The 27,993-nt window shown below is 38.3% G+C and overlaps 1 protein-coding gene and 1 non-coding gene across 4 annotated transcripts in view; both read right to left on the reverse strand.

Annotated features, from left to right (window-relative positions):
• PCNX2 (pecanex 2) overlaps positions 1–27,993 on the reverse strand; it is a 150,673-nt gene that overhangs the window by 83,681 nt on the left and 38,999 nt on the right. For 2 of the 3 annotated variants that reach the window (XM_042808635.1, XM_042808618.1), the window contains 7 exons: positions 27,137–27,290; positions 27,010–27,042; positions 19,604–19,775; positions 14,651–14,761; positions 13,232–13,323; positions 2,422–2,531; positions 772–868 (listed from right to left, as the gene is read on the reverse strand). In XM_042808635.1, the coding sequence (XP_042664569.1) occupies positions 772–868; positions 2,422–2,531; positions 13,232–13,323; positions 14,651–14,761; positions 19,604–19,775; positions 27,010–27,042; positions 27,137–27,290 (769 nt within the window). The remainder of the gene's footprint in view (positions 1–771; positions 869–2,421; positions 2,532–13,231; positions 13,324–14,650; positions 14,762–19,603; positions 19,776–27,009; positions 27,043–27,136; positions 27,291–27,993) is intronic. The other variant, XM_042808627.1, reaches the window with a different exon arrangement.
• On the reverse strand, positions 12,365–12,527 carry LOC122166689. The gene has a single exon (XR_006170868.1). It is a non-coding gene; the product is annotated as a U1 spliceosomal RNA (small nuclear RNA).

The raw sequence follows: 27,993 nt of genomic DNA on the forward strand, positions 1-27,993 counted from the left end.
ACCGACATATCAATCTTGTGTGGGCCTTCTTAGAGTAAGCAGTTTAAAGTAACATACAGTGTAGGAAATAATCTATGCAGCAGCTAAGCAATGAGAAGTAGGAAACAGTGTGGAATCACCTCACATGCTTAGCTTAGACTATGTAACACATTATAAAATGTCCAGTGAATACAATATGTGCAAGAGAAATGCATCCCTTTTTAAGAGATACCCAGAGGCCAGGCCAGCTACCACACTAGCGACCTGTACCACTGAGCACTATTGACTCTCAGATCATGTCTGAAGGTCAAAAAATAAAAAAATTAAAAAAAAAAAAATCACAGCTTGTCTCCCAGACACTCTGAACACTTCTTGCTTCTGCAAACATTCAGGACTACAGGAATGATCGCCTCTGTTGCAAAGGCTAAAAGCAGGCATTAGGTATGTAATCAGAAGGAATTGCTGTCTGGTAACTGGAAGCATGACAGTTCACAACTGCAGGAAATCTCCAACACTCCCTAGTACTTTCAGAAACTTGATAATCTTCCCACATGTACTCTCTGAGAGCAGCTTCTCCTGGATACCAGTTCTCCCTCTGTTCTGGTCTCTCCTAAGAGAAATCTAGAATTATTTCCCACAGTTTATATCTGTGGATTTAAAAGAACAGGATATATATCTGTCCCATATAATTAATTTAGATGTTTAAATTACTAAATATCTAAATGGTCCTTCAGTGGGAAAATTGGATGCGACAGAGTTTTGCACAGAAGATAAATAAATAAAAAGTCTTACCACTGATTCTCTCATTTTTTCTGGGAGTGGATCTGCTGATGAATCTTCAAATTGTTGACGCAGAAAGTGAGGGACATATTTGCATTGAATTAGGGACCTGTTTAAAAACACATGTGGTTAGGATACTTCTGAACATGTCTAACAGATATAATACATATGAAGTGAGGAGAGCAAAGAAACAGGCAGAGGAGGAAGAACAGCCTCAGTTTTCCTCCATCATGTATGTAGTAGCTACCTTATCACTGCATAGCTGGAGATGATACAAACCAGCTCAACCTTTGATCAGAGTAAAACTTCCTTCCTCTTCACAATATCAAGGGGCCTCAACAACCAGAACAGTCCAATTAATGTGCCTCGGTCAATTAGAGGAATGAGTTAAGAGGGTACTCTTGTGTTCATGCCCCTTATTAATTCAGGTAAGCCGAAACCAATATGGGAGCTCTTTATGAAACCCAGTTCAAGACTGATGTGCTACTTTCTCCATCTTGATGTCACAAGTCATCTCTTAAACACCATTTCCAATCATCTTAACTTCCTTCAAATTCAGAGTTGCCCTAAAACTTAAAAGGACTACACATTTTCCTCACAGGTGCATAAAGATATTTGATGATATTTTTAAAACTTAAACAAGAAATTTAACAATAATTTCAACTGCTGAGGATTTGATTAAGGATCAGGAACTAAAGTTAAAAGATGAAATAGTTTTAACAATATAAGATGCCTTCTTTATAGCAAGCTTTTTAAGGTAAGACAAGTTTTTACATTAGTAAGGAAGTTAAAGAGTTGGCCTGTCCTTCCAGGAGAGTGGGGGGAAAAAAAGTACAATTATTTAAATGATTCCAAAATTTAAAGAACTCACACTTTCACGCTGATTTGCAATTTGACTGTGTGTATTCTAGACCAAAGCTAAATAGTCTCCCTGCATCATGCTAGGAAAGACCAAGATGTCTGTGAAACAGAATCCCAGATGGCAAGGTGATAATGGCAAAATGAAGCCCATTTGCTGCTTAATTCCACACCATACAAGTTAACACCCAGCTACTTGTACACCATCACAGCCTCCCAGAAGATAACACAGCTCCACCCAGGAAAGCTCATGACTACTGCTCCAAAGCTATGGATCTGCATACAGCCCACTCTCACATTATCTGAAGAACTTCTTCCCTGGATCTTCCTTGTTCCCAGCATCAGCTCCTAATACACATAAACTCTCTTTAGCTGCCTTTAGCAGAGCACATCAGAGCAAAAAAGGGAAGAGATGATCTCAAAGCCACTTCCCCACACATTACAAGTCCTTCTTCTTTGCCAAGGCGTCACCAACACATCAGTAGACTGCAAGTAATCTCAACCAAATCATCATTCTCCAATGTGGCAAGCATGCCATTTCCCAGAGGGTGGAATCTGCCCCAGAGGATTTGGAAGTGTTGCATAAAGAAAACCAGCCATACTGCTGATCTGGCTGCAGCACCTCATTTACTTACAAGACTAACACCAACCATGCAATCAGAATTTACCAAGGAATTTCCACTTAACCACTCTACTTTTGGAAGACAATCCCCCAACAGCTCTGAAACCCAGATATTACTCTGAGGAAACCAAAATCTGTGTGCTATACAAGGAAATCCATAAATAAAATTGCAGGCAACTTACATCAGTACAGATGGGTCACTGCTTTGTCTGCTGAGGTGATAAGAAAGTGCAACTAGCAGACCACAGAAAGCAGAAAACAATGCTGGAATGTGCTGTGCATCCCAGGGTTCCTGGACATGGGAACAGAAAGCAGAGCATTTACAAGTTAGGAATGCAGTACTGTTTTTCTTTTAAAAGTAGGCAAAGCTGTGCTGTAACATTAAATGCACAGCATCTAGATCTCTATGCGTCAAAGTCCATTATAGTGAAAAAGACTAAGTTATTACAATATTATCACATTTTGTGATAATATTGTGATAATATTATTGTAATTCCCACATTACCAGCAATTAGCTTAGAAACCATGTGAAAAACAAGTTTTCCTGTTTAAACTCTAAAGGCAGCTTTTCGTTAAAATGAAACATAACTGAATTTATTTACAAATGAGACAAGTGAAATTATGTGCAGAGTACTTGTTTAAACTGTAAACTGATACATTTCCTTGACCTGTGGCCAGATTGCTTGTAACAAAAGCCAGCATCACCATGCTGGGGTACAGTTTTGGCACCTGATTCCTATATCTTTCTGCTGTCATGTATAATATATCTAGGCCCTGCAAGCTATGTAACATCATAGAGAGTGAGAGCACTAGCCACTGTCCTTAAGCAGGGGTAAAAGAGAGCAATTCAAACGCTCATTAGCACACTGGGCATAATCAAGATGAGAAATTACCTCTGGGTGACTTAAGCAGCTAAAATTGGCTAGAGATAGTAAGTGGAGGAATAGAAAGCTTAATGAACAATTAATATGACCAGTGCCTCATCTGTGGAATCCTCAGCCACAAATTAGAGTCTTAAACATTGTAAATCCTAGCTGTAAAACGATACAAAATTTTTGCTTTGGAGGACACAAATGTGGGTCAGACCCATAGCCATTTCTCTTCTAACCAAGTTAAACCTCACTATTCAATTCTATTTTTCATTTGGTCATTCCCGGGTTTTGGACTAGGTACATTTTAGTCTAATTTTTCCCATACTTCTTCTCAGGTCAGAAATTAATATTCTTCAAGACATTGTAGAAAAGTTACTGAAGCCAAATTTTTTTGTAAATGCCAGAATTGTAGTCTATTCTGTATCCAGTACGCTACGCCTGGATCCTTTTCTGCCAGGCAGCTGTCCAACCTCTCTTCCCTCAGTTGGGACCCAAGTGCTAAACCCACCACATAGCCTTACTGAATGTCATACAGGCAGCTTCAGCCCATCAGTCCAGCTGGTCCAAACCCCTCTGTAAAGCCTTCCTATCAATACATCCATCTGATGTACAGACATCTGCAAACTTACTGAAGGTGCACATGATCTCTTTGTTCAGATCGCTGATGAAGATGTTAAAGAGAACTGGCCCCAGTACTGAGCCCTGGGGGACACCACTTGTGATTTGCCTCCAGCTGAATTTAACTCCATTCATCACAACTCTTTGGGACCCACCAACCTGCCATTTTTTTTTTATCCAGTGCAGCATATGCCCATCCAAGCCACAAACAACCAGTTTTTCCAAGAAAGAAAACCAGTGGGAAACTATCAAAAGCTTTACTAAAGTCTAGGTTGACTACATCCACAGCCTTTCCCTCATCGAAAAAGCAGGGCACTGTGACATAGAAGAAAACCAGGTTAGTTAAGCAGGACCTGCCTTTCAGAAACCCACGCTGTGTGAACCTTGTCACTTGACTGTCCTGTACATGCTGTGTGATGGCACTCAGGATGATCTGCTCCACAGCCTTCCCCAGCACCATGTCAAATGGCCACTTCCCCAGGTCCCAGTAATTGCTCAAGAACTCTACTTTCACATTTACTGCATTCTATGAACAGCTTCTGTCCTGGGCTAGCCTGTGCTCCCCTTTCAAAGTGCCTTTTAATTGACCCCTGAAAACTGAGCTCTCAGCTAGAAAGACAGGCAGGATAGGCATCAATATTCACTATATGGCTGGGAAAGAGGGTTTTGGGGGATAATACTAAACAACGCTTTCAAATAAAAAAAAAAAAGCACAAAAGCATAATTTCTCTAGCATCCCTGTTCCATTTTGTCACTTCCTCCCCCACTAATAATGCCTGGTAGAGTTTTAAATTAAAAACGGATGAAAAAACAATATAGTCGATAATTGGACAATGATTCTTCACAGTAGGAAAACAGAAATGACAGGTTTTAGTCTAGGAAGCTGGCATTATCTGTCATCCTAGAAAGTGAGTTTGACTGCCTACTCTATCTCATTTGGATGAGGTGACACATAGTACTTTCACATACACTTTTGACTTTGATGCAGACACTCATGTAGTCATTTTTAAAACAAGTGAAATTGCCTTATAGGGTTAAGGATAAAAGTGGTGAGTTAAAACAGATAAAGTGACTGGGGGTGGTGTTCCACTTCAACTGCAGAACTGTCTAATCCCAGAACAATCCACTGAGCAGGAAGATAAAGGTGTCTTTGAAGTTACAAGTCTTTTACCACTGGTTGGGGTAGAAAGTAAAGCATATTTTTTTGAAGAGTGTTGATAGTAGCTTTCTGTCCTACATTATTTATCCTTTTTTGCTTCTTCTCTAAAAAAAAAAAAAAAAAAAAAAAAAAAAAGCATGTAGCAAACTTTTGTCTTTCAAAGATACACTAAAACAAATCATGTGTTGTACTCCAGAGAGAGTGCTTTGAAAACAGCTGAACCAGTGGTAAGTAGAATTCTTGATTTTGGTTGTTCTTTACTTATTTTCTTTGTGGCTGTGGGTTGTTATTTTTTGTGTGTGCATGAATTCTGTTGATTTTCGTTGCTTTTAAACTACAGCAACAAAAAAGAACAGTCCTCTTAACTCACAGTCTTGATAGACCGATACAGCATTAGTATCCTTCACTTATGCTAACTCCAGGAAGAAACGGTGAAGGTATTTTGCATGGTGATTGTTTTGTCTTTTAAATATAGTGGAAAAACTCCAGTTTTTCTTCAAAAAGTACACCGACCTTCTAATTTTACACCATCACATCATTTCATCGTTATTTAACTAATCTTGTATTTCTTTTCCTCTCTCTTTCCTTCCACTACCTAGTTTCATTATGGATCTACCCTATTACTTGTATCAGAGTATGCGAGGCAGCTGATGAAAATCAGCTGTTCCTCATGTGTGGTGGTAAATTCCAAGAAATGTTATTTTATTTCAGAACTTAGAAAATGCTATTTGAATGAAATTGTAAAAGGGAATAACATCCCACTCCCAGACTTATAAGAAAATGGTAACACTGACATGCTCTGCATGGTTAACTGTAAGACAGCTTTGTTACCATGGATACCCTGTTTCCATTGAACACATTGACCAGGAAACCTCAATTATTCATGGCCTTTGTGATACACTTGCTAGATACAAGTTCCAGAGAGAGATGCCCACTAGCTTCATCTTCCCATCACACACAGAATAAAAACTTTACATTCATGTAAGACTACAAAACCTTGGTAAGCAATAAACTACCAACTTCTAATCAAAGTTCTCTTTATTTGCACTTCTGACTGCTTATTATAGCTGTATTTTCACTGAAGAAATTTAAAATCCTTAGGGATGGAACTGATCTGGGGGTATGCTTGTGTGCATGTCACCTTACTCAGCAGTGTCCCAGTCTGTGACTGTGATTCCTAGGCTAGAGAATAAGACAGGCAACATCATGCAGAGAGCATTAATACTCATGTTGCACATAATGGTGAGTTTATCCCCAAATAAGAATTGCAGATTTCTAAATTTCTATACAATGACATAAAAGTAAACTTGGGCCATATTAGATTCTGCAGACGTGTTCTTTTTCTATTATATCTGGACAATGAGTTTATAATATACACACAAATCTAAGAGCATAACTACTGGAGTTATGACTGAAGTGCAAGTCTGACTACAGCTGCAAACATCACTCACTGAAAAGCGTGTTATCTGACAATTCTCTCCAAAATTAACGTTCCTAAAAGCTCTTGCTTGAACCTCAAGGGTCTTTAAATTGTAAAATACATAAAATTGATGAGCCTTGACTTCAAAACCTCCAGCAGCGCTGGAAGTATTTTATCAAGAAGAAACAAAGCTGTCTAATAATCCTATGTTTCTATTTTTTGGTCACTTACGCATCTGGGAATTCTGTGTATATACAAGGGTCCATTAAGAGCTGTTTAGAAATGGTTTTGGATGGTCTTAGCAGACCAAGGGAGGTGTATGCTTGCAATTCTTTCCCATTATAAAACCCAAAGACAAATATTTCTAAATTATTAGTACATAGATGAAGCCTACATCGTTGAAAACAGGAATCAAGAAGCATTGTTATAGTGATTAATGAGTTTAGAACTCATTAAGCAACAAGCCAAACTACATCAATTGTGAGCTAAGAATGGTTTAGAATACTCATAGGATTTTCAGTAACTGTCCACAGAAACGATAAATAAATTAGCAGCAAACACTTTCTTCAGGTATAAAGCAATGGAAAAATAAAAACTAAATAACTTGCACTAAAAGGAGGCAGCTATGCTACATTTAAACGCATTCTTATCAGTTTAATTTTTTGGACCTAGGTCCAGTATATAGAATTTTCACAGGCTGAGTAAAAATAATCCCCAAGTTCCTTAAGCAGTTGATAGATAAATAACTAAATAGAAAGTTGGAGCACAAATGAACAATTAACTAGCTCTGGATGAACTTCAAATCCAAACCAACAGATTGAAACAGAAGGCAAAAGAGAAGGACAGACTGATTTGAGCTTTGAGAATGTGCTCTTCCGCTCCACTGCAACATACTGATGCACTGGAATGCTAAAGACAGATATCAAGATAGAAGGATTCCAGACAATGTATGTGGAAAAAATAGGAAGGCATATATGATATTTAAACATCCATTAAATATTCAAAAGAAACCCAAAACAGATGAAACAGGAGACAAAAATCAGCTCATTAACTATTCTACTCAAGTGAAATAGGAAGCCCAGAAGTTCTTGTGTCTTCAGTCTGGTGAATATAATATCTGAATAGAAAAGCATCTCCTCCAGGAAAAAGAGACAACCCTTTCATGTATCAAAAGTAAGGTAGCTATTAGAGCTGCCAATTTCTGTACAAGATTACAGGACTGAAACTGAGATCAGAAATAAAGCCAGACTAAAGTGGACATAGATAATTCTAAAGTAAACTCAACGCCCAATAGCTACAAAAAAGCAGAAAACTTAAAAATCAGTTCTATTAGATGTGACAACTCAAGAAATGACAAAAAGAAGTGATCCAACTACATCCAGAATGTAGAGCTTTTTAATCAAGTGAACATAAGCGAAAGTTTTCAGACAACCTGGAAATAACTTGAATAAGGGGTAATGATACCATTAAACACAGGCTTGAGAGATGAAAACTATCTCAAAGAAACCAGGAAAAGTTCAGGTCTCTGGACTTAAGAAACAAAGGCTCTTCTTTCTCATCTGAAATCAAGGTCAGAGCATGCAGTATTACATGCAAGGCTACATAAGCAGGTGGTGTTGTGCTACTCATGACATGGTTGTGTCATGTCAGAAGATGTCTGAAAAGATGTTTTGTAGCACCTGAAAGCTGTAGCCAAATCACCCCTGCATGACTGGGAGAACACAACTGCATAACAAAAATATATGCAGTGACTTGGAGTTAAAACCGATGGAACTTCTGTTCACCAGCTACAACAAAACACACAGCCAAGACTTGAAAATGTGCTCCTCTCACAACAGGTGCCTTCAACCAACCTCTGTAATAAATAGCATCCACTCTTGATGGGTAGAAAAGTCCTCAAGGTTTCAAATAGACAGATGGAAACCTGGGATTACAGCCACTTTTTTCTTGTTTCAGGGTTTTCTGGAGCAGCTGCTAGGAAATACTGTGAATAACCTTGGCCTTTCTCCTCTTTTACTCTCATCATATGATTCCAATTAAGATACACGATGGACAGTTAAGCAGCCTGCCATATGATACAACATCCCATTCACTACTAACACAAGATTAGGGATCATCCATCACTGTTTAGATGGTATATGCATTTTAGCCACTACAGAGAAACACTTCTGGTTATGGGATAGCAAAGGAGCTGGAAGGTCATTAAAAAAGAGGATCATAGGATTAACTATGGATAATACTACATGATAAGCTTCCTCAGTCAACTCATCGAAACAAAATCAGTAACAATTAAGTTCATGATAGGTTTATACAACAAAGCTACTCTTTGCACAGAGCATCTCAGTTTGTTTTGTACAAAATAATACAACAACAAAATAGGCCTGCATAAGGTGCAGGATTTCAGCACCAGGGCTATTCACCCCACATCAGAACTTATTTTAGATTGTAGAAAGTTAACTTGAGTACTTGCACCGTTCTGGGGACATACTTCAGAACAATTGCTCAATTCTCCTTGATTTTTTCCTTCCGAAATGAGAGTTATAGAGCAAAGAATTAGTTAATGTGAATTCAATCCTCTAAAATAGTTGCAACAAAATTTTGCCATTAATTCCTGATATTTAGAATATGTATGTATAGTTTGAGGTTCTAAAAACGAGCAAGAAAAATCTCACCTAAAAACACAGACCTAGATTAAACATTGTTTATTTCTTCTAATAACAAAAGAAAACCATAGAACAAACTATTATTCTAATGATCTTCTAAAGAAATACTATCTTTCCTTTTAGAATAACTAATGTACACAGAGAAATTAGGCTAGGCTGTTTCACCATGGAAGACCATAATTGGAACACAAGAAGCATTTCGGGAAGGAAAGGCTCAAGTCTGATACTGCTGGAATGAGCCCTCAGCCTGAGCATTTGATGTGAGCAATCGTTCACCAGTAACAAGCACACAACCACTTAGATAGATCCATTCTGCTCTGCAATTTATTTCAGGAAATGGAACTCTGCTCGTTACACCTGCTGAGCTATACGATATTCTGCCAATAAACAAGTGCTTACATTCAAGAATGCTACATTTCAGCCAAGTAATAAGCTCTGCAACTCAGACCCTCTTCTGATACAGGATTTCTGCCATGTTTTCCTGCCCTGAATCTTTTTGATTGCAAAGATTTTTGACATCCATAAACTACTGGAAATTTGGCTTTCATCTTTTTTTTCAAAAAACTAAGAATAAGAAAGTAAAAAGGAAAATTATAAAATAGCTGTAAAGTTAAAGAGTGAAAGAGATATCCTTCCTATTGTAAAGACAACCATGTACTTATTATCTTTGTGAAAACATCTCAGTGAGGCAGACCATAGGACTTGCCTACTTTTGAGCTAGATTCTGTGATTTCTAATGCATCAAAAATCCATCTTGATTTGATTAGGATGACAAGTTGTAGCCCATTATATATCAGAACAGTTCTACTTTCTTACACAGGTATTAGATCATCTTTTACAGTTGTCTCTATTCAGGATCAGACCCCTCTGATCTTACTTATCCTCCAATAATGAAAGAATAAATCTGACAGAATCATTCTCTTGAAATGTTATAAGTCCAAAAGACAAAAAGCTCTAGACCTGACTGAAGAACACAGAAGGGTAATACAAGTGCACTTTTCTAGCAGAAAAAACCACGAGATTGCAAGCACCCCAGTGGACTGAGATTATGAGCTGAATCAAGTGGAATCATCTTTACATGCTTTAAATTAACCTTCTCAGAACTGTCTCCACAATAATAGTGCCATAAAAATTCAAATTAACTGTAATTTCTGTATGAACAGAAAGTCTGCACTTAATATTGGTAATTTACAGCAGATATCTTGTAAATCTTTCATAGCACTCTACAACTTCAGGGTAGCATATTTCTAAGCAGTTTGAAGTCTAATCCATGAGGAGATTGCTTATCTACAAAGCCACCTGCATGTTGTAATTTCAACTATTACACTGAGAAAGGAGTCCACAGAATATTTTAAGAGGCTTTTCTTTAACACTGTATACAAAACCTTTTTTTTTTTTTTTTTTTTTTTTTTTTAAAAGTATCCATCACACAGCTTCCCTGCCCCCAACTAGTGAACTGTCCTCTGCCAAGCATAGAGGAAAAATGATTGTTTTCACAGGTTTTTATTTGCCTGTCAGATAGTTGTTCGAGTCAACTTCTTCCTTCCATACAGCAGTCTCTCTTTTTCCTCACTGTTTCTCCCTCCTCCATCCTGTCTCACCTTGTGGATTTTTCCTCACTCCTTCCATCCTTATGGAAGCGACCCTCTACATCCTATCTGCCCCTTTCTGAATCATCAACACATTTGGAAGAATGTTGCAGGAATACCAGCTACTTTAGGACACTGCACAAGAGAAGTAGTTAGGCTTTCTAGCACCACACAGTTGGGCAAGGTCAAACCAGTGTAACTGATATACTATGTGAATCTGGTGACCAAGATTCCCTGAGAGTACATCAACATGCTCAAAGACACTTACTAGTGTGTTAATGCACCACTACTCAGCAGCTGAATTGCCATAAATTATTATGCATGGACTCAAATCACCCAGGGGCAAGATAAAATGGTGGCTTAACACATTTTACCTTACTATTGGGAATGGTTAAAAACACAAGCACAGCCTGCTCTGCTCATCTGTGATAGATAATTAAAACATTGTAATTGACCGTCTTTGATTTAAGGTCCCTATTCAAAATTTTAAATAAAAATTGTTAAAAGCCAATTCTGAAACGTTTGTCTTTCTTAAAGAAATCCCTCAAACAAAGATCTGATAGTACCACTGTGCTACAGATGTGTAGCATCACATAGTATCCTCTGGCATACCCCTGCAAGATGTTAAAAACAGCTTGCAAATCACTGCACATCCTGGTGCACTCCTGCACAAGCACTGACAGCATCTAGCCTGTCATGAAACAATGTTAAAAGACTACCCCTCAAAAGATACATTTTACAACAAATCTAGGATGAAATTGTGGTCTCACCGTGGTCACCGGGAATTTTACAGCAGACTTGAAGACAACCAGAAGTTCAATGTTATCTTTTGTTTTGAAAAGTAAAAATTGCAGGAGAGATACACAGTAAGGGCAGGTGTAGTGTAGAGCAACTAACAGTTATTTTCCAGAAAAAGAGTACCTGCTTCACAAAGAGACACTAGAAAGACTGGGTATCTTCAACTAAAAGATGATATGGCTGAGGTGGGTACAATCAAGGACTACAGAATTGCCAAGGCAGCAGATAGAGTGAATGCCAACCTGTTATTCCACCAATACTGCAATACAAGCAATAGGGAAGACATGATGAAATAAGCTTTTCTTCACACTGAACTCAGTGAAGATCTGGAATTAGTTGCCACTGTGGAGGCATGCAGTATAAGCACATTCAGAACATTAGGCAAACTCAAGGACAATGCTGACTGAATAAAATCTGCAGAGATGCAGTCTCCAAGAAATCTAAGCCAATAATTGTGGACAGTGGCTGAATAGCATGGGAATGAGTAACAAAAAATGGTCATGAAGTCCTAACCTGAAGTTCCTATGCTACTGATGTGTTACCCCATATTGGGTTAGGTGATCCACCGGTCTGCCCAAGCAGAACATAAGATTTCTTATTATTCTCTATTTTCTCTTCAAAATAGCCAAAGAAAGGCATGTACAAAACTTGCATGCATTACACTCACTTTCTGACTTTGAACTTCGTCTGCAAAGACTTGTCCGAAATCATAGAATCACTAAGGTTGCAAAAGACCTCCAAGATCATCCAGTCCAACCATCCACCTACCAACAATATTTCTTCACTAAACCACGCCCCTCAGTGCAACACTGAAAAGTCCTCTTCAGGGACAGGAGCTTAATCTTGGCTGCCTGTCCCAGCATCTAACCATTTTTTCAGAGAAAAAATGTTTTCCTAGTACCCAACCTGAATCTCCCCTGGCACAACTTGAGGCCACTTCCTCTAGACCTATCACTAGTCACATAAGATAAGAGGCCAACCCCCATCTTGCCACAACCTCCTTTCAGGTAGTTTAGCACAAACACAGTCCCCCACCATCACAAATCATGCAGCTGAGTTTCCCATATTTGGGGAAATTACAGGGACCAGCACACTGGAGATCAGGGGATGAGCCTCGTCCTGGGAAAACCACCTCCCTGATCTTAGTGTCTCCCCTGCCAGGTAAGTACAATGATGTTCCAAAGTAAATCCTACACACCAAAAATGGAGGAGAAGGAGATTTGGGACTGACTCAGTGCCTGTTTGACTTGGCAGCAACAAGGCTGCACAGTTACGTGGCTGGTGGCTCATTGCACAGAACAAACAGGTCACCTACTGATAACAGCAACAGTAAAGCATACTCCTTAATGGGTTTTTATGTCCTAAGAAAATCCATGTACAAACTTTTCCAGTGCACAGAAATATCAGCAAACACCAGTGTGCAAATCCAAAGTGATGCTCAGAGCTTCAGCACCTCCAGGTATACTGTTGCAAAGCAACAAAAAAAATTTTTCCCCCTCCTGGGGAAATACAAACCTTACCAGGAATTTGAGTCAAATTTAGCCTGGTTTTCACAGGAGTTATATCATTTAAGCATAAGAGTTGATGTTAGACTTCATCATGGAAATACAAAGGATCCTTTCATAATGATCTATGCAAAGAAGCAAGCAGTCATGAACAAACATTTATCTTACATTTATCTTAGTATTTCTACTGCAGTTTCAAGTATTTCAGTGCAGCTAACAGGCAGAACCTAACACATGGCTTGTAAAGCTTATCTTGACAAATATCAACAACAGCATAGCAGCAAACAGTCTTGATCTCCCAAGTGACACGAAGTTAAGCGACAGGAAGTTTTAGCCTGAAATTTTGATTTTTTAGTGTTTCGACTTACCTTCACTGCACTGAAACAAAATGCATACAGGACAGTCAGAACCACGAAGCTTCGGGAAATGCTGTAGAGTGCAGACACTAATCCAGAGGCAGCTGAAATGCAAACATCACATGTTAATTACTTTCTTCATAAATGAATATGTATGTTCAAAAAAACCACAAAAACAGCTCTTACATCACAACATGTGTACAAATTCATTTAGTATACTACAAAGCTGTTTGTTGAGAGAACACCTTCAGTGACCCAAATCAGCTCACAGAACTGTGCACAGCTAAAACCAAGAGCTTAACGACACTGTACTCTATGATTTTTCCATGGATCTGAGCTCCCACACTATTATTCTTTGTGCTGAACATGGCTTTGCCAAAAATATTATATGACTCATGATGCTGCAAGAGGAGAAATGAAGTTAACAATCTGAAAATTTTCTAGTCAAGCTCCGTGTGGAATTTTCCTCATTCTCTCTGTTCTTGGGACATAGGCAAGTTCTGCTATCAGCCCAAAGCATCCCAATTTGCTTAGTCAACTATGATTGACATATGTAGGAATGAACTTAAAGGGAGAGAAAAGAACACCATTTCATCTCTCACTACTACTACACTACTACTTTGAGAACTTCCAGAACCATGGCAGGAAATGCTGTCAGAATTAGGAGTTCAGCAGTTTCCACAACAGAGACATACGGGCTGCTAAATAATGCTTTAGTTAGTTTTCAACATACACTAGAATGATTATTGAGGGGATGGGGACTTTATGCAACATTTCCTCAAGGTCTGCTTTGGTGTTTATGAAGTAAGAAGTGAAAAACACCCTTATCATTGGTATAAATTTTTACCATTCACTGAAGGCTGTTACTACAGTAGCAAGTAGAACAGTGCAATAAGTGTGGGTCTAAATGAAAAGTGCAGAGAATGTTAAATCTGTGACATGCATTTTGAGATGCTTTACTGCATTTCATGTATGATCCCACAGCTTACAGGCTCATTAGTGTTCGGAGTGCATTAGGTGCACCCTTACAGTATATCTTTCTTTAAAGTTTCATCCAAATGGAATCCAGTCTGCATATCCTGACGTTATCTGTCTTTTGGATCATTGGATGAAGTATGGGACAAGGAACAATGAGCTTATCTTTGTTTTTTTGTTGTTGTTTTATATTGGACGTGTCAGAAAACAGCTCTTTCATGTCAGCTATCCTCTACAGCTTATTGCTCAATTTGAATACAACTGTTCAAAAGAAAAAAAGGAAAAGGAAAACTGGTCAAGGAGGTCTGACTAGTTTAGCATCCATCTCATTGCTAAGTGAATACCATTCACTGTTTGAACAGTATGATGCACTGTGCTTTAAAAAACAGAATAATACACTTTAATCAAAGGTGACACACTCAGAAAGTGATAGCTCAGGCTCAACATACTACTTACCAGAACCACCAAAAAGCAAGATGTCTATTTGTTCCAAAAGATATATACAGAAGGTGTTGATTTGAGGGAAAAGACCAAGAAGGGAAATTGCAGGAAAGCAATATAAAAACACTAATGAAAACAGAAAATGCATATTAGAACACAGTCATACATCATAGTAAATAGAGAACACAGAAACAGGCATAATCCTGCAATAATATATTACAATAAATTCTGAGCATTGCTCTAGTAAGGATACTTTATTTAATCCTTAGCTACAATTATTATACTTACGTAAACAAAATGAATTGTTCTACTTTATAAGTAGCAAGTAACTCAGAGGTTAAATTTAAGATTTATTTTGGATAGCAATAAAAGAACAATACCAAAAAAACAAAGAAACTGAAGAAACTCAGGAGTTAAACCCTGTCTGTCATCTTTACGTAGCATTTTTTTCCTGTATACAACAGCTTAATCAAATGGTTGCCTTACAGTCAAGGAAAGGCAGGAGTCACAATCTGAGCATCTGTGCTGCTGGTCTTAGGTTCTGTTCATCTCCAGCCACTCCTCCACTTCTCCTACCTCCACCTTAGAAAATGCTAAGCACAGTTGTTTAGCAAAGCACACTCTTTTAAAGCACACTGAACTGGCACCATCAACACTGAAGGATACATGTGCATGATTAATCAACTTACTGATTTATCATACTAGTACCCAAATGCTCTGCATCCTGAAGGACAAAGATGTGCCAGTCACTCTTCCTCGTAAACAACTCCGTATTTGTTAGTTTACATGCTAGGAAGGCTGCAATTTCCTCTCATTCATTCTCACAAAAAGCAAATTAAACAAATCATTAGTATAATTCATTCTCCTTCCTTCTCGAGCCAAATTTTAAGAAGGCAACAATAGGATTTGTGTTCTTTGTTGAATGCTAATTTCACATTTTACTTCTAGCTCCTCTTACTAATGCATTTTGTGCTAAAATAGAACAATATAATGAGTTTAGTCTGACAGTTACTAAATTCATCCTATTACACATTACTAGTATCTAATATTGTAAATCTTGCTGAGAAAGTCAAACACAGGAGAAGAAATGACATACTTGAGTGTTAAACATAGACAGGGCTCACATAAGTGTACTTACACTTCCAGTGCACCCTTCATCATGACTTCCTGCCACTGAAAGCAATTAAATGTATTCTGCATACATGAGAACATGAGAAACTTGCCTTCTCTCTCTCTTACATGCATTAATTAATAACATTATTAATCTTCTCTTTCTTTACTATTCTGCTCATCTTTTAGGTATTCCACCAATCCACACCAAGCCAAGCAAATACTACTCAAAGCATCAAACTCCCCAACAGGTCATATGGACTCTCCATGGGATCAAATGTCCTTCAGTGCTGGAAGCTAGTCCATCAGGCAAAGGAATTGCAGAACTGACAACTCGTCTGACTACTGGGTAACAAAGATGGTGAATCAGGGTCTGGATTGGAATTAGGAGTCCCCTGGGTGTGCTCAGCGCAGAGCAGAGGAGCTGAGGGGAGGCCCGATGGCGGCTGCAGCTCCTCACAGGGAGCGGAGGGGCAGCGCTGAGCTCTGCTCTGTGTGACAGCGGCAGGGCCCGAGGGAACGGCATGGAGCTGCGGCAGGGGAGGGGCTGTGGGGCTGGGGACAGGTGCTGCACCACAGGGCGGTGGGCACGGAACGGGCTGCACGGGGCTGTGGGCACGGCTCCAAGTGCCGGAGTTCAAGCTGTGTTTGGACATCGCTCTCAGACATAAGGTTTGGATTTCAGATGGTTCTGTAGGGAGCCAAGAACTGGGCTCCATGATCTTTGTGGGTCCATTCCAACTTGAGATATTCTAATATTCTGTAACTTACAGTCTAAATTGCTGCCTTTGCTGTAGCAACCTCATAAAAGGTAAGAGCAGGTGGAGGAGGGTAAGAAAGAGACACTGTACTGTCAACATTCCAAAATAAATGATGAATCAACAAGGAGACAAAAGTTGGTTGACTACAACAATGTCCTCATCTCATTCTCTCTCTGATAATACCTTGAATAACCCTAACGACTCCTGTAGCTAAGGCAGCTTTGTTTATCTCCTCCTGAGTAAAGGAGCACACCAGAGTGTGAAATAAACAGTTGTCACTTACAAGAGGATTGAATTTCAGTGCAGTACTTTCCCTTATGGGAAGCAAACAAAAGGAGCTGATTAATCAGTTGGAACTGCATTATGATTTCTGGAAAGAACATTTAAACAGCACACATTTCCACACAGAACACCTTCAAATGCTGGACCACTAAGTGATGCTTATGTGAGTCACTGGCATTTAACATTGCAGTTTGGAGGTTTCCTGCAGTGGAGCTGCAACCAGACAAGTGCAAGAGGGAAGGCACAAGTTTTGACTTACAGAAACGCAGAACTCATCGTCAACATCACTGCAAATATCTCATTAGCTTTAAAAGAAATGACCTATTAAAAAGATGTATCTGAGTACCAGTCAATTTTCTGTGTGATAATACACACTGCCACAGAAAAATAAATGCTTTTTTTTTTTTTTGAGAAATAGGATTGGGTCTTTGTTCCATTTTCCCCTCCTGAATGCAGCTAAGAAAACTCACACAGACTTTCTTCCCCTGTCAGAAGCTCAGTCAGTGCTGGAAACAGTGGAGAGAGGACTTGTTACCATCAAATTCTGCCATCATCTGATATTTACTCTTATGAGATTTCCACCTACAGATTTCACTCCTCTCTCCAATGCTCAAGTAGTTTCATCATAAAAATCTACCATGCATTTAGCACACAATGATTTTTGCCACTGACCATACCTATAGCACTTTTAACTAAGACTGGCTCTGTCTGTGACCTTACTTGCACTGCGTATCTATTAAAAAAGTCAAGAAAGAAATTAAAGATGAAAGCCAAAGTTACACTGAACTAAAGGCATGATCCCCCAACTAACATAAACCAATAGCAGTTTCATCACCAATTTAAAATAAAATAGAATCAGGTCCTAAATAGATCTCTTCAAAAGAACCAGACCTGTCACACATTTAATAAATTTACGCTGACTTCCTTTTATAACCACGTCTCAAGATCATAGATCAATGTATGCTATGCATCATTACACCAGCTCTTTGATTAGTCCTGTCTATGATTTTCATCACTAACTCCTTACCGCAGTGAACACCTGAAACAGAAAACTTCTCATTTTCTCTGTGTTCTGTGGTGTATAGCCAAAATTCATTGATTTCTCAACATACTAGTTCTGACTACTACAATAAATTATGATTAAATACAAATTTAAAAGTCATCATGCAATGACAAATCAACAAGCATTAAAAATAATTAGCAGATGGATAAAAAAGGCAAAATAACAGCAGCATTTCACTGGTATTTTGGGGCCAACTTCCCTCCTCATTTTATTATCTGAAGCAAATATTCCTATACTTTCAGTTTCTAAAGGAATCTGAACTCAAAGTGCAGCAAGAAGCTGGAGGAGCAAAGGCCTAAACAAAGCAGCACTGATTCACAAGTGCCTACTAGACAGGGCTCCCATAGAGGCAAAGCAAGAAGGAGTCAGACATCAAACATCAAATACACCTGCAGACATACCAGACCCCACAGCTGGCAAAAGTGCAATGGCAGATAAGCAAAAGGAAATGTTTTCTTCTCTCTGGTGTTAAACAGATCTCAGCTAGTGAGATGAACCCACATTTCCTCTCCCCATTCCCCTTCCAGGCTGTTTCAAGAACCTGCTCCAGGATATCTTTTGAGGCCAACCAAAATTAGCACATTTATAGCCACGCTTTTTTTTCTCCCCCTCCACCACACTAGTTGCCACAGTTTTTCATTTATCTCTATCCCAGGAGTCATTTAAGATTCTTGTTGAATTATTTATCAGCATTTTTACTGTTCACCTTTGACAGGCAGAGAAAATAAGATGTAACAAGAAACTTTAATGAGACCAAACGAAAGTAATGAAAGAAGCTAATGAAAATAAGTGAGATGCAGGTCTTCATTATTCCCCTGTTTCTGTTCAGAAGTATTGAGAGTCAATGAAGCCATATGAAGACCTTTCCTAAAATTAGTATGCCTTTCAGGCAGTAATAGCCTGACTACAGTAAAGCAAAATGCAAGTCCAACAATCAGAGGTGAACAAAGACCTCAGAGGTCATCCATACTATATTAAAAAGATTTTTCCTCTTATCCTGGTTAAATCCACAAACTTGAGACTAAATTTTAACTTTTCTACTTCATAATTAATAGCATCATGTTATTTGACCTGAGTCCAGTTCAGTATTCATACCTATAATACAACAGCAGTGTCAGTTACTGACCACAAGGACATAAAAAGAAGAGTCTTGACAGAACAGGGTTTTTCTAGCCATGGCTGCCCAGATTAGTGCAAGGGATCATCAGTCTTATTTTGGAACAATACCTGGATGTCCTTAGACATTTCAGAACACAACGCCAGAAGGAAGCAACTGCATAGTGGCTGCTCCACACTAACTCATCATCTGGGCATCAAGATTAAACTAAACCAAGAAAAACCATGTTCCTCATGAGCAGATGAATGTTCATCTGATGGCCTGGCAGAGATTATCTTCCAAGCATTAAATTTAAAACTCAGCTTATTCTGCAGTAACTGCTCCATACAGACAAGCCCTTACAAAGATAAACTGCATTTCACAGATGATATCTTTTGCTAATAACATCAGTGACTGTTAGTTTTCTACAGAGAATTTTCTATGAGCCTCATTTCATTAAGAGCACTTTTTACAGGAGGGAAAGTTGCCAAATCTTCCCCCCTCTCATGTGTCTTTAGTCATTCCAAATGTTTCTATCAATTTGACTCAGAGTTGCACCTCCATAACATGCATTTGATTGCCAACGTGGGAAAACACAGACTTCCCCAGCTGACACTTAATTCATTTTTACAGTCTTAGGAAAAATATTGACTCACCTATTATATGGTCTCTGGCTGACTGGAGAAATCTAGGAGAAAAAAGCTTCAAGCCATACATTGTATAAACTGAAGGATTTGTGTCTTTAGATCCAGCATCTAGCAGCAAAATAAGGCCACATAATAGGCAAAAATAAACAGGTCTGCTGTAGGTTATGATTTTATTGTGCCCCTGGAAAAAAAAAAGAAAAAAGTATTTGAATTTTGTATTCATCCTCCTACTGTGCACATTGTATTAAATCGCAGAGAGGTTCAGGAGTCATACAAAAAGTTTTAATGACTTACGTGCACTAATTAATAATAAAAATATTACAAGGCATTTTTATCTTCTCCAGAGGAGTCTTTCAAAAAGTACAAAAAGCATTTCAGATTAATGCCAGCAATCGTTCATGATTTTGAAAATCTAACCTTTGGGACCTTTCAAAACTAATCACAAAAGTAGTCATTTGCTGAGGAGAAAAAACATCCCCATCTGTCTGAATCTTATACATAAACAGAACTTATTTTAATGACTGTCTGTTTCAGGTAGCTTGAATTTTATTTATTTGTTTATAACTTCTTGAAACACAATTGCAACCTGGGAAGAAAAAAATAAAAAAAAAAAAGAAAAAGGAAAAGGTCTGAGCCTACTTAACACCATCCAATTTCTTCTCCTGATGCCACAGCATTTTACCAGACACCATGGAGATGGCAGGTAACGTGCAGCAACACTATGTGTTGTCACCATCCACAAAACTGACAACAGACATCACTACAAGACCAGAGAATGGCATCTTTTCAAAGAGGATCCTTTATCCCAGCAAGGATAAAAATAGATTTTAAAAGGATCAATCATCATTAGCAACAAAATTCTGGAGACTGCCCATCATCTGCAGACACAGGAAAACACCACAAGCATTTAGAAACACAAATCTTAAAGCAACAACCAACTTGGACTTTTGCCCAAACACGCTCTGAAAGGAAAACGTGTTAAAAAGACATCTTGCTCCTTTGAACAGTCATAGTCTCCTGTCTGTAAAGCCATTTCTCATGACTACTGATTCTTTTCACTGCTGCCTTTTGCTCCTCCTTCACCTCCCCCCGGGTAGATTTGTTTTGTAAAACAGGGCAATGCTACAGGTGATTCAGCAGGTGAAACCTGTTTTTTCTTAATTTCCATCAAACAGTTGCAACACAGTGCTTTCAAAGGCACCACACTCATTTACAGAAACTGGCTAAATATAGTTCAAGATGCAAGACCGACAAAGTTAGAGTTGCTACAGCACTTTTCAACAGGTGTCTGATAACTCTGCTTTAGCTCCATTGTGCTCAGGTGAAACGCAGCTGGTTGCCATCCTCATAGAACTGCAGCATGAACATATAACAAGGCAATGACTTTACAATAGTAAATGTTTCTACCTTCCCACTTCATCCCTAAAACAGGATCATGTTCATCTGTCTGCTGCTTTGAAAAAAATGGACTTCATGGCAACACCTTTCCTTACACTGCAAAAGGATGCAGAATGCTTTTGTGTGTGGATGTATATAGTACTAAGTATCTACAAAATTCCTGGTATATTAAGTGATTCCTGTTGGCCACCTGTGTCCTCACTGTCATTTTGTCTACAAAAAGGAAACAAGATAAGGCTTCTGCTGAAAAGAGTGCCTTTGGGGTAAAAGAAAGCAAAAAGACATCTTGTACCAACACAACTCAATTTTTCTCATTGATTTGAAACATTTCACAGCAAATCAGCGTCCCTCCTGGAAAAGGAGACATTCTATAGCTGTTTCTGGCTTCTCTTTCCCAAACAAGGAAGGATCCTTATCTTACACTTCCATATGTGTCCCTAGTATACGAAGTTCGAAGTAATCCTACAGAAAATTGCTGTGGGGTCACGGGCCAGAGAGAATAACAAACACTTAAAAATCTTAATAGCTCTTCCAGTAGCAAACTTTAGAGTACAGAAGACATCCAGGACATCTGCGAGTGAAAAGATTTCTTCAGTGTGAAAAGCCAGGAGCAAACTGACAAGAATTCAGGTTTATTTTGCAAAAGAAAAGTTGTTGTGAAAGTGCTTTTGTTTGTGAAATGCAATTTTAAGTGAGTGTAATAAAAGATCATTGGTGGGGGTTTTTGGTGCCTACTCACTGATTTGAAACAGCAACTGTATTTTGTTTGGCTGCCAGCCAACCTCATATATTAGCACGGCTATTAACTGATCTACACACTCTTTTGGATCAATCAGTTAACATAGTGGCAGATCGCAGGGAACTAGCATGCTTACATTGCACCTCACATTCATGGAATGTAAATCAAGTCAAGACTGACAAATCCTAGCTGGTGATTAATCTGAGTTTCATTGTTACTAAAGGCAGGAGAGTGTATGTAGGCTTTGTTTGTTATGAATAGGACAAACACCCATGAAAAACATCAGAGGACAGTTAGAAAGAAAAATCTGACTTAAAAAAAAAAAAAATGCTTGAAATACTACAATCTGGCTATTTTTAACCATCAGTTCATTTATCTTAAATGCAATCTGTGCCTTAGGAAAAGAAACGAGTAAATACAGCAACCAAATGATTGATATTTATATCCTGACCCACACACTGCAGACCAAAGACTTCTGTTGTAATGTTACTTTTTTTTTTTTTTTTTTTTTAAACTTACAAAACCAGATTTTACCTTTGCATGGTAATTATTTGGAGGCAGTTAGGTAAGATGGAAACAACATCCAGGAGTCCAGAGTCTCAGCATCTCATCTTTCCATTCTAAGAAGAGCACTGACATAATTATGTTTACAGTCAGTGTTTAACTCTTCCTGCTAAACAGATCACGCTTACCAGGCTGGAAAGAACAACGCTAGTCAGGACTTGGGAAAGAAGCTAAGAAGCATTGAAAGGCTACCTGAACAACCTGCAGAATGTGAGTAAATACTACCTTCTCTATTCTTTTCAGGTGGCACTGGGGAGCGAGTCAGAATATTGAAATAGAACTAGTGTCTAATCTTGGATCAACAGGAGCAAACCATGAGCAGTGACATATTGGGAAGGATACTGGCTGCATAGCTTGTCAAATTTTCACATACAGAACTGAACTCCATCTTAGTGAATCTTCTCTGCCCTGCATCCTCCTTCACAAGAATTCAATCAGTAAATCTGGATTAATCTTTTATTTTAGGTCTAACTTTCAAGCAACCATTTTTTATGAACTAAAAAAATTATCAGAGAAAATTCCTGCTTCCCCTTAATATTGCCAAAGAAAGTTCACTGAATTTTTCAAGTTTGTATTTCTTAATTCAGAAGTATTACAAACAGCACTGATGCATCTCATGTTTTGATAACATGAAGATTTCCAACAAAGTAATGCTTCAAGTGTTTGTGAAACCCTAGTAAAACACCTATTACTGCAAAGCATTTTTATGGGGGTCAAATTCAGGATATTTAATGATTTTTTTGCTCGTGTGCATATTTGCAAGAAGAAAGACAGAAAGCTTTATGGAAAAGTATGTGTGCTCAGTTCTACCAGAACAGTACACAGGAAGAAATTAAAATTAGGTTTTCTAAATCCCATGAAGTACTTTAAACTGACTGTGGTAGTTACCCCGCTCACGTTATCTGGCTGCTTTGGCGGGTAATGGGACAGAGACATTGTAACATAATGTAGTTACAGTAGCGATTTATTAAATCTTCTTACTCTTTTACTGAAGAGTATGATTGTAATTCTTCAAATGCCTTTGTAAACCTGAACTAGATCCTAAGCCATTCACCTGTCTTAGAGGGACTTGCAGACAAGCTCTTTTCTATAGCACATTTGCTGCAGGTACAATCTTTACTGGCTGATCTGCTGCTGCTGAACACCAGCAAGAAAACTTGCAGTTATCAAAGCCATTTGTCCCTAACCTTGAAATGCATCCTGAAGGGATCTCTTACATATCAGAATATCCTACAGTCATTGGTGTCTCTCTTACGTTATGTTGTTAATAAACTGATAAAACTCACATTTGAAATGGACTTCACATAATGCTCCCCACCATGCCAATGAGGAGGCTGTTCCATACTTTTAACATCCCAGAAACACGTGCCTATATGAAGAGAACTCTAAAGGCCACCAGCTCCTAGCTAACCGGGTCTGAAAAGGCTAAAGCACAGGGTGACAAAAAAAGTCATGCTCTGATTTTGTAGCAGGAAACAGTCTTAAACCTGCTGATAGGATAAATACTTGCTGGTAGCAAGTATTATCTGTAGGACTGGTGCTGCAGAGCATAGCGAGTTCCAACTTCACCACCAAGGACGATCAAAAAGAAACATTACCACAATTCAATAAAACATATATAAGTGAATAAAAAAATCCAAAGTTTTAGCTGACTTAAGATTTAATTTCTTACCCCATACAGTATGGGGTTACAGCTAGGATCTCTCATTCAAATACTACGTACTGTCTAAATGCAGTCATAGATTCAATCAAGGTTGGAAAAAACCTCCAAGATCATCCAGTCAAACCATCCACTTGCCACCAATATTTCCCCAGTATTTTAGATGCTAATACAACAACATTTTTTTATTTTATTATTATCATTTTTTTTAACATCTCCAAGGACAGTGACTCAACCACGTGAAGTCATCATGAAAAGTTCCAAGTTTCAGTACATAGGGAAGAACCCACCTCCAATAAAATTATACTAGACTTCAGGTATTATGGTTCAGTCAACAACCACTACCTCTACAGCAAGAAGTGAATACACTAGCACTTGGAAGGAGTTTTGAGCAAAAGTTTTATACATTCCTGGGCACTGTTTCCTGAATTCATTGGATGGTCTTCTAAAACAGAATCTCTCAAAATGGTATAGGCTAGAGATGACAAAGTTCCACCAAGAAGTAGCGAAGCCTGCTTGTGAGAGAGTCCGGAACATCTTCAGCATGCTTGGATAATGTAAGGCATTAAAGGCTACTCATAAATCCAAGAACAGAAATTAATTCATTGTGCAAATCTGTAGCTGCCAATGGTTCATTTCACACTGAAAAGTCTCATCTGCATTTTCATTCATGGACATGGTACTGCTCATTCATTAATCACCCTGCTCTTCTGCATCCTTATATAACATCAAGAGAGGTTGTACTCTTTAGCTTTAATGTAGTCAATATGAATTATGAAATAGTATGTCTTATTTTCTGTGGTGCTTAGTAGCTTAAAGAAGCATTTACAAATACCTATTTTGTTTTATACTAAGAGGTAAGATACAAGGCAGAGATAGAGATACAAGGCAGAGATAGCTAATCTATTTTGATTTCATCTTTGTTGCAGTTGCTATTACAGCTAGAAAGATTATCATGGTGAAAATGGGAAAAGAAACAAACAAGGAAGGAATGCTCACCTGTATCCAAAAATCTAGGTTCACAGGAAAGACTCCACAGAAGGGATCTCTTTGTCTCCAGAAAGAGATCCTTCCCCAGTGGCAGTCAGCCCTTAAATGGGGTCTAGGACCTGTGACCCCTTCCAGTCACACAGCTGAATTGCCTTCACTTGTGCTCCCATTGCTGACTCAGTCCTTTCCTCAGGTGATCAGCCAGTGGTTCAGGCTGACTCAACAGTACCCCCTCTCCATGATAAATTTTAGAAAAGCATTGGGAAGATGTAAACATCTATTGTTACTTCGCTGTACTGCTTGCTGTATGATAAACAGAATCCAATGTGGTGAATAATACTTGTCATGGAATCACAGAATGGCCCAGGTTGGAAAGGACCTCAAGGATCATGAATCTCCACCCCCCTGCCACACGCAGGGCCACCAACCTCCACATTTAATGCTAGACCAGGCTGCCCAGGGCCCCATCCAACCTGGGCACCCTTGAACACCTCCAGGGACGGGGCATCCACAGCCTCTCTGGGCAGCCTGTTCCAGCACCTCACCACTCTCTGTAAAGAGTTTCCCCTGGCATCCAACCTAAACCTCCCCTCCCTCAACTTAAAACCATTTCTTGTAACACTACTGTTGTTCAAGTCTGAAACACAAACCCAGATTCTGCTCAAAAAATGTTTTAACTTCAGTAGTTAGTTTGCCTTTAATACAATTAAAAATATGGGCTAAGTATATTTATAATAAAGCTTTGATTAAAAGTTTGCCGCTCAGTTTAAATAAGTGTGCATGTTACTAGTGTCTGTGAATTATAAACTATTTGATTATGGTTCACGTGATGTCTAAACACATCGCAGCTGAATTGACTAATTGATTTTAATCACCCAAAAAAACCAACTTTACACTAAGGTAGGAATATTTACATTCATTTAAAATACTGCAGTATAATGTATGAATTGAGTCTGTAAATGAAGCTGCTGTTTACTACCCCTCCCTACTTTTTATGCAGTCTTGACTATCCTGTGGATGTATTATAAATGACAATACCTTAAGATCACCCTATAATAACTGACATGGAAAAGAAAATAAGAATCCACTGAAATCCATCTTAGTGCAATGTACAGTGTACACTTATAAATAAACTCAATTTCAAGTTCAGCCTGTATTTCCAGCCTCAAAACTGACAAAAGTAATTACTCCCTACCAAAGCAAAATAATCAAACAGACCTGCAGTTTTAAACAATCTGTTCTGGAGCCTTGAGGGAAGAGGGGGTTCTTAAAAAACTTGCAAGGAATAATAAACAAACAAATGAGCATCTGGACAGAAGATGTAAAAGCAAGCAAGGGACCATATCACCCCTAGAATGTGTCACAACACCAGCAAATCAAAAGTGCTGAGACAGTGACAGACATAGGGGTCAGTTCACAGTTATACACTGATGATCTTAAACCAGTCTTATAATAGAGATAGGAACAAGCTCTTTGAAGAGAGATGTCAGAGTTCAGCTTCTCAGAACATACAGATCTTTATCTATATACAGATCCTTATAATGTGCATTCATTCACTGAGTTGGTCACTTCTTCAGGACACAGGCACTGAAGTAGTGACATATAACAAACAAGAATCTATGCCATTTGACGAGCTAAATCACATTACTGGGAAATACAGAAGCAATAACAGAAAAATAAATCAAAATAATTATATTTTTTCAAAAAAAAAAAAACTTCCTAATCTCAAGTCCCAACTGATCATGCTGTTAATCTAGAACTTCTTCTGCATTCAGCCCATTTCCCAAGGAAAGCAAAGAAAATGCTGGTCTAATGCCACAGTATTTGATTTCAGTAAATTGGTCCAGATGCATTGTTTTAATTGAGTACTTCAGCTGAAAGAGAAAGCACTTTTCTAAGAGCAGTATCAAATTCAGTAATTTAAAATTAAGACAGCATCATTTTCATAAATCACCTAGAACAATGAACTAGTTAATCCTCAGTTTCACAGACTAGCTAACTGTTGTTACACAGTACAAAAGTGACAACAAAGGAGAAAGACTTGTTCTTCTAGCCAACACTTACATGTACTGGTGAAGCAGGATCAGGCTGGACACTCTGAAAATAAAACAGAAAGAAGTTTACATACAGGGACTTGTCTTCACAGAAGTTAGAAGACAATTCAGCACTTGGATACGAACTTGTTTCCTACCTTTAGGAGAGAATACTGGCAACTGGCCATAACGAGACAGAACAACAGAACCCAAATGTCTTTGCAAAAGCCTTGGTTTAGAGTCAGGAATCCAAGAAGTGAAACGAGAACTACTAGGAGAATAGAAAGTACGTTCTCCTTTATATCCTCTGTCCTGTGTGAATAATAATAATAAAAATATTTATGTAGTCGTTACAGCAATGCAGATTCATTTGCAGCTGGTATAAACAATCAGTGCTGGAGCAATCAGAATTTCAAGGACCTGAGATTTTAGTCCTGAAACTACATATCCATGTTTAACATACCTCGCTCCCCTGCCAAAAACCTTAGACATTGTGACAGCTAAAACCTACAAATAAAAGGCATAGTCTATGCTGGGCTTCAGTGCTTATCTGCACCCTTCAATCTCTCTTCCCAAATAGGATTCCACAGTAGAAGCGATTTGTATGTATGCAAGTGCATCACTATAAAAGAAAATGTTTAAATAAGGAAATAAAACATTCATTTAATGAACATCTGACAACAAAGAATTAAATGAACGACCACATTCACCATGCTATGTTTTATTTCTTTTATCTGCTCCATTAGAACACAGAAGCCGAGGGAGAAAAATGTTAATATTCAGGATATAAAAAAGATGATCAGTAAACATTTTCTGTGCAATTAAGAAAAAAAAAGCACCTGCTCTGAACCTAAGATCCCTGACTATAAGTCTGATTTCTTCAAAGTGTAAAAGTTGTCCTCTGAAATTTCTATTGTGGAGCTTATATTAGCATATAATGTGAGTGTAACACATATCCAAAAGGAACGACCAAATAGCAATAAGAGAGTAAGAACTATGAGGAATGCAAGCTAAC

This window comes from Centrocercus urophasianus, unplaced genomic scaffold, assembly GCF_019232065.1.
Source record: "Centrocercus urophasianus isolate 14NV4802_14NV808 unplaced genomic scaffold, USGS_Curo_1.0 seq_10, whole genome shotgun sequence".
Classification (NCBI taxonomy): domain Eukaryota; kingdom Metazoa; phylum Chordata; class Aves; order Galliformes; family Phasianidae; genus Centrocercus; species Centrocercus urophasianus.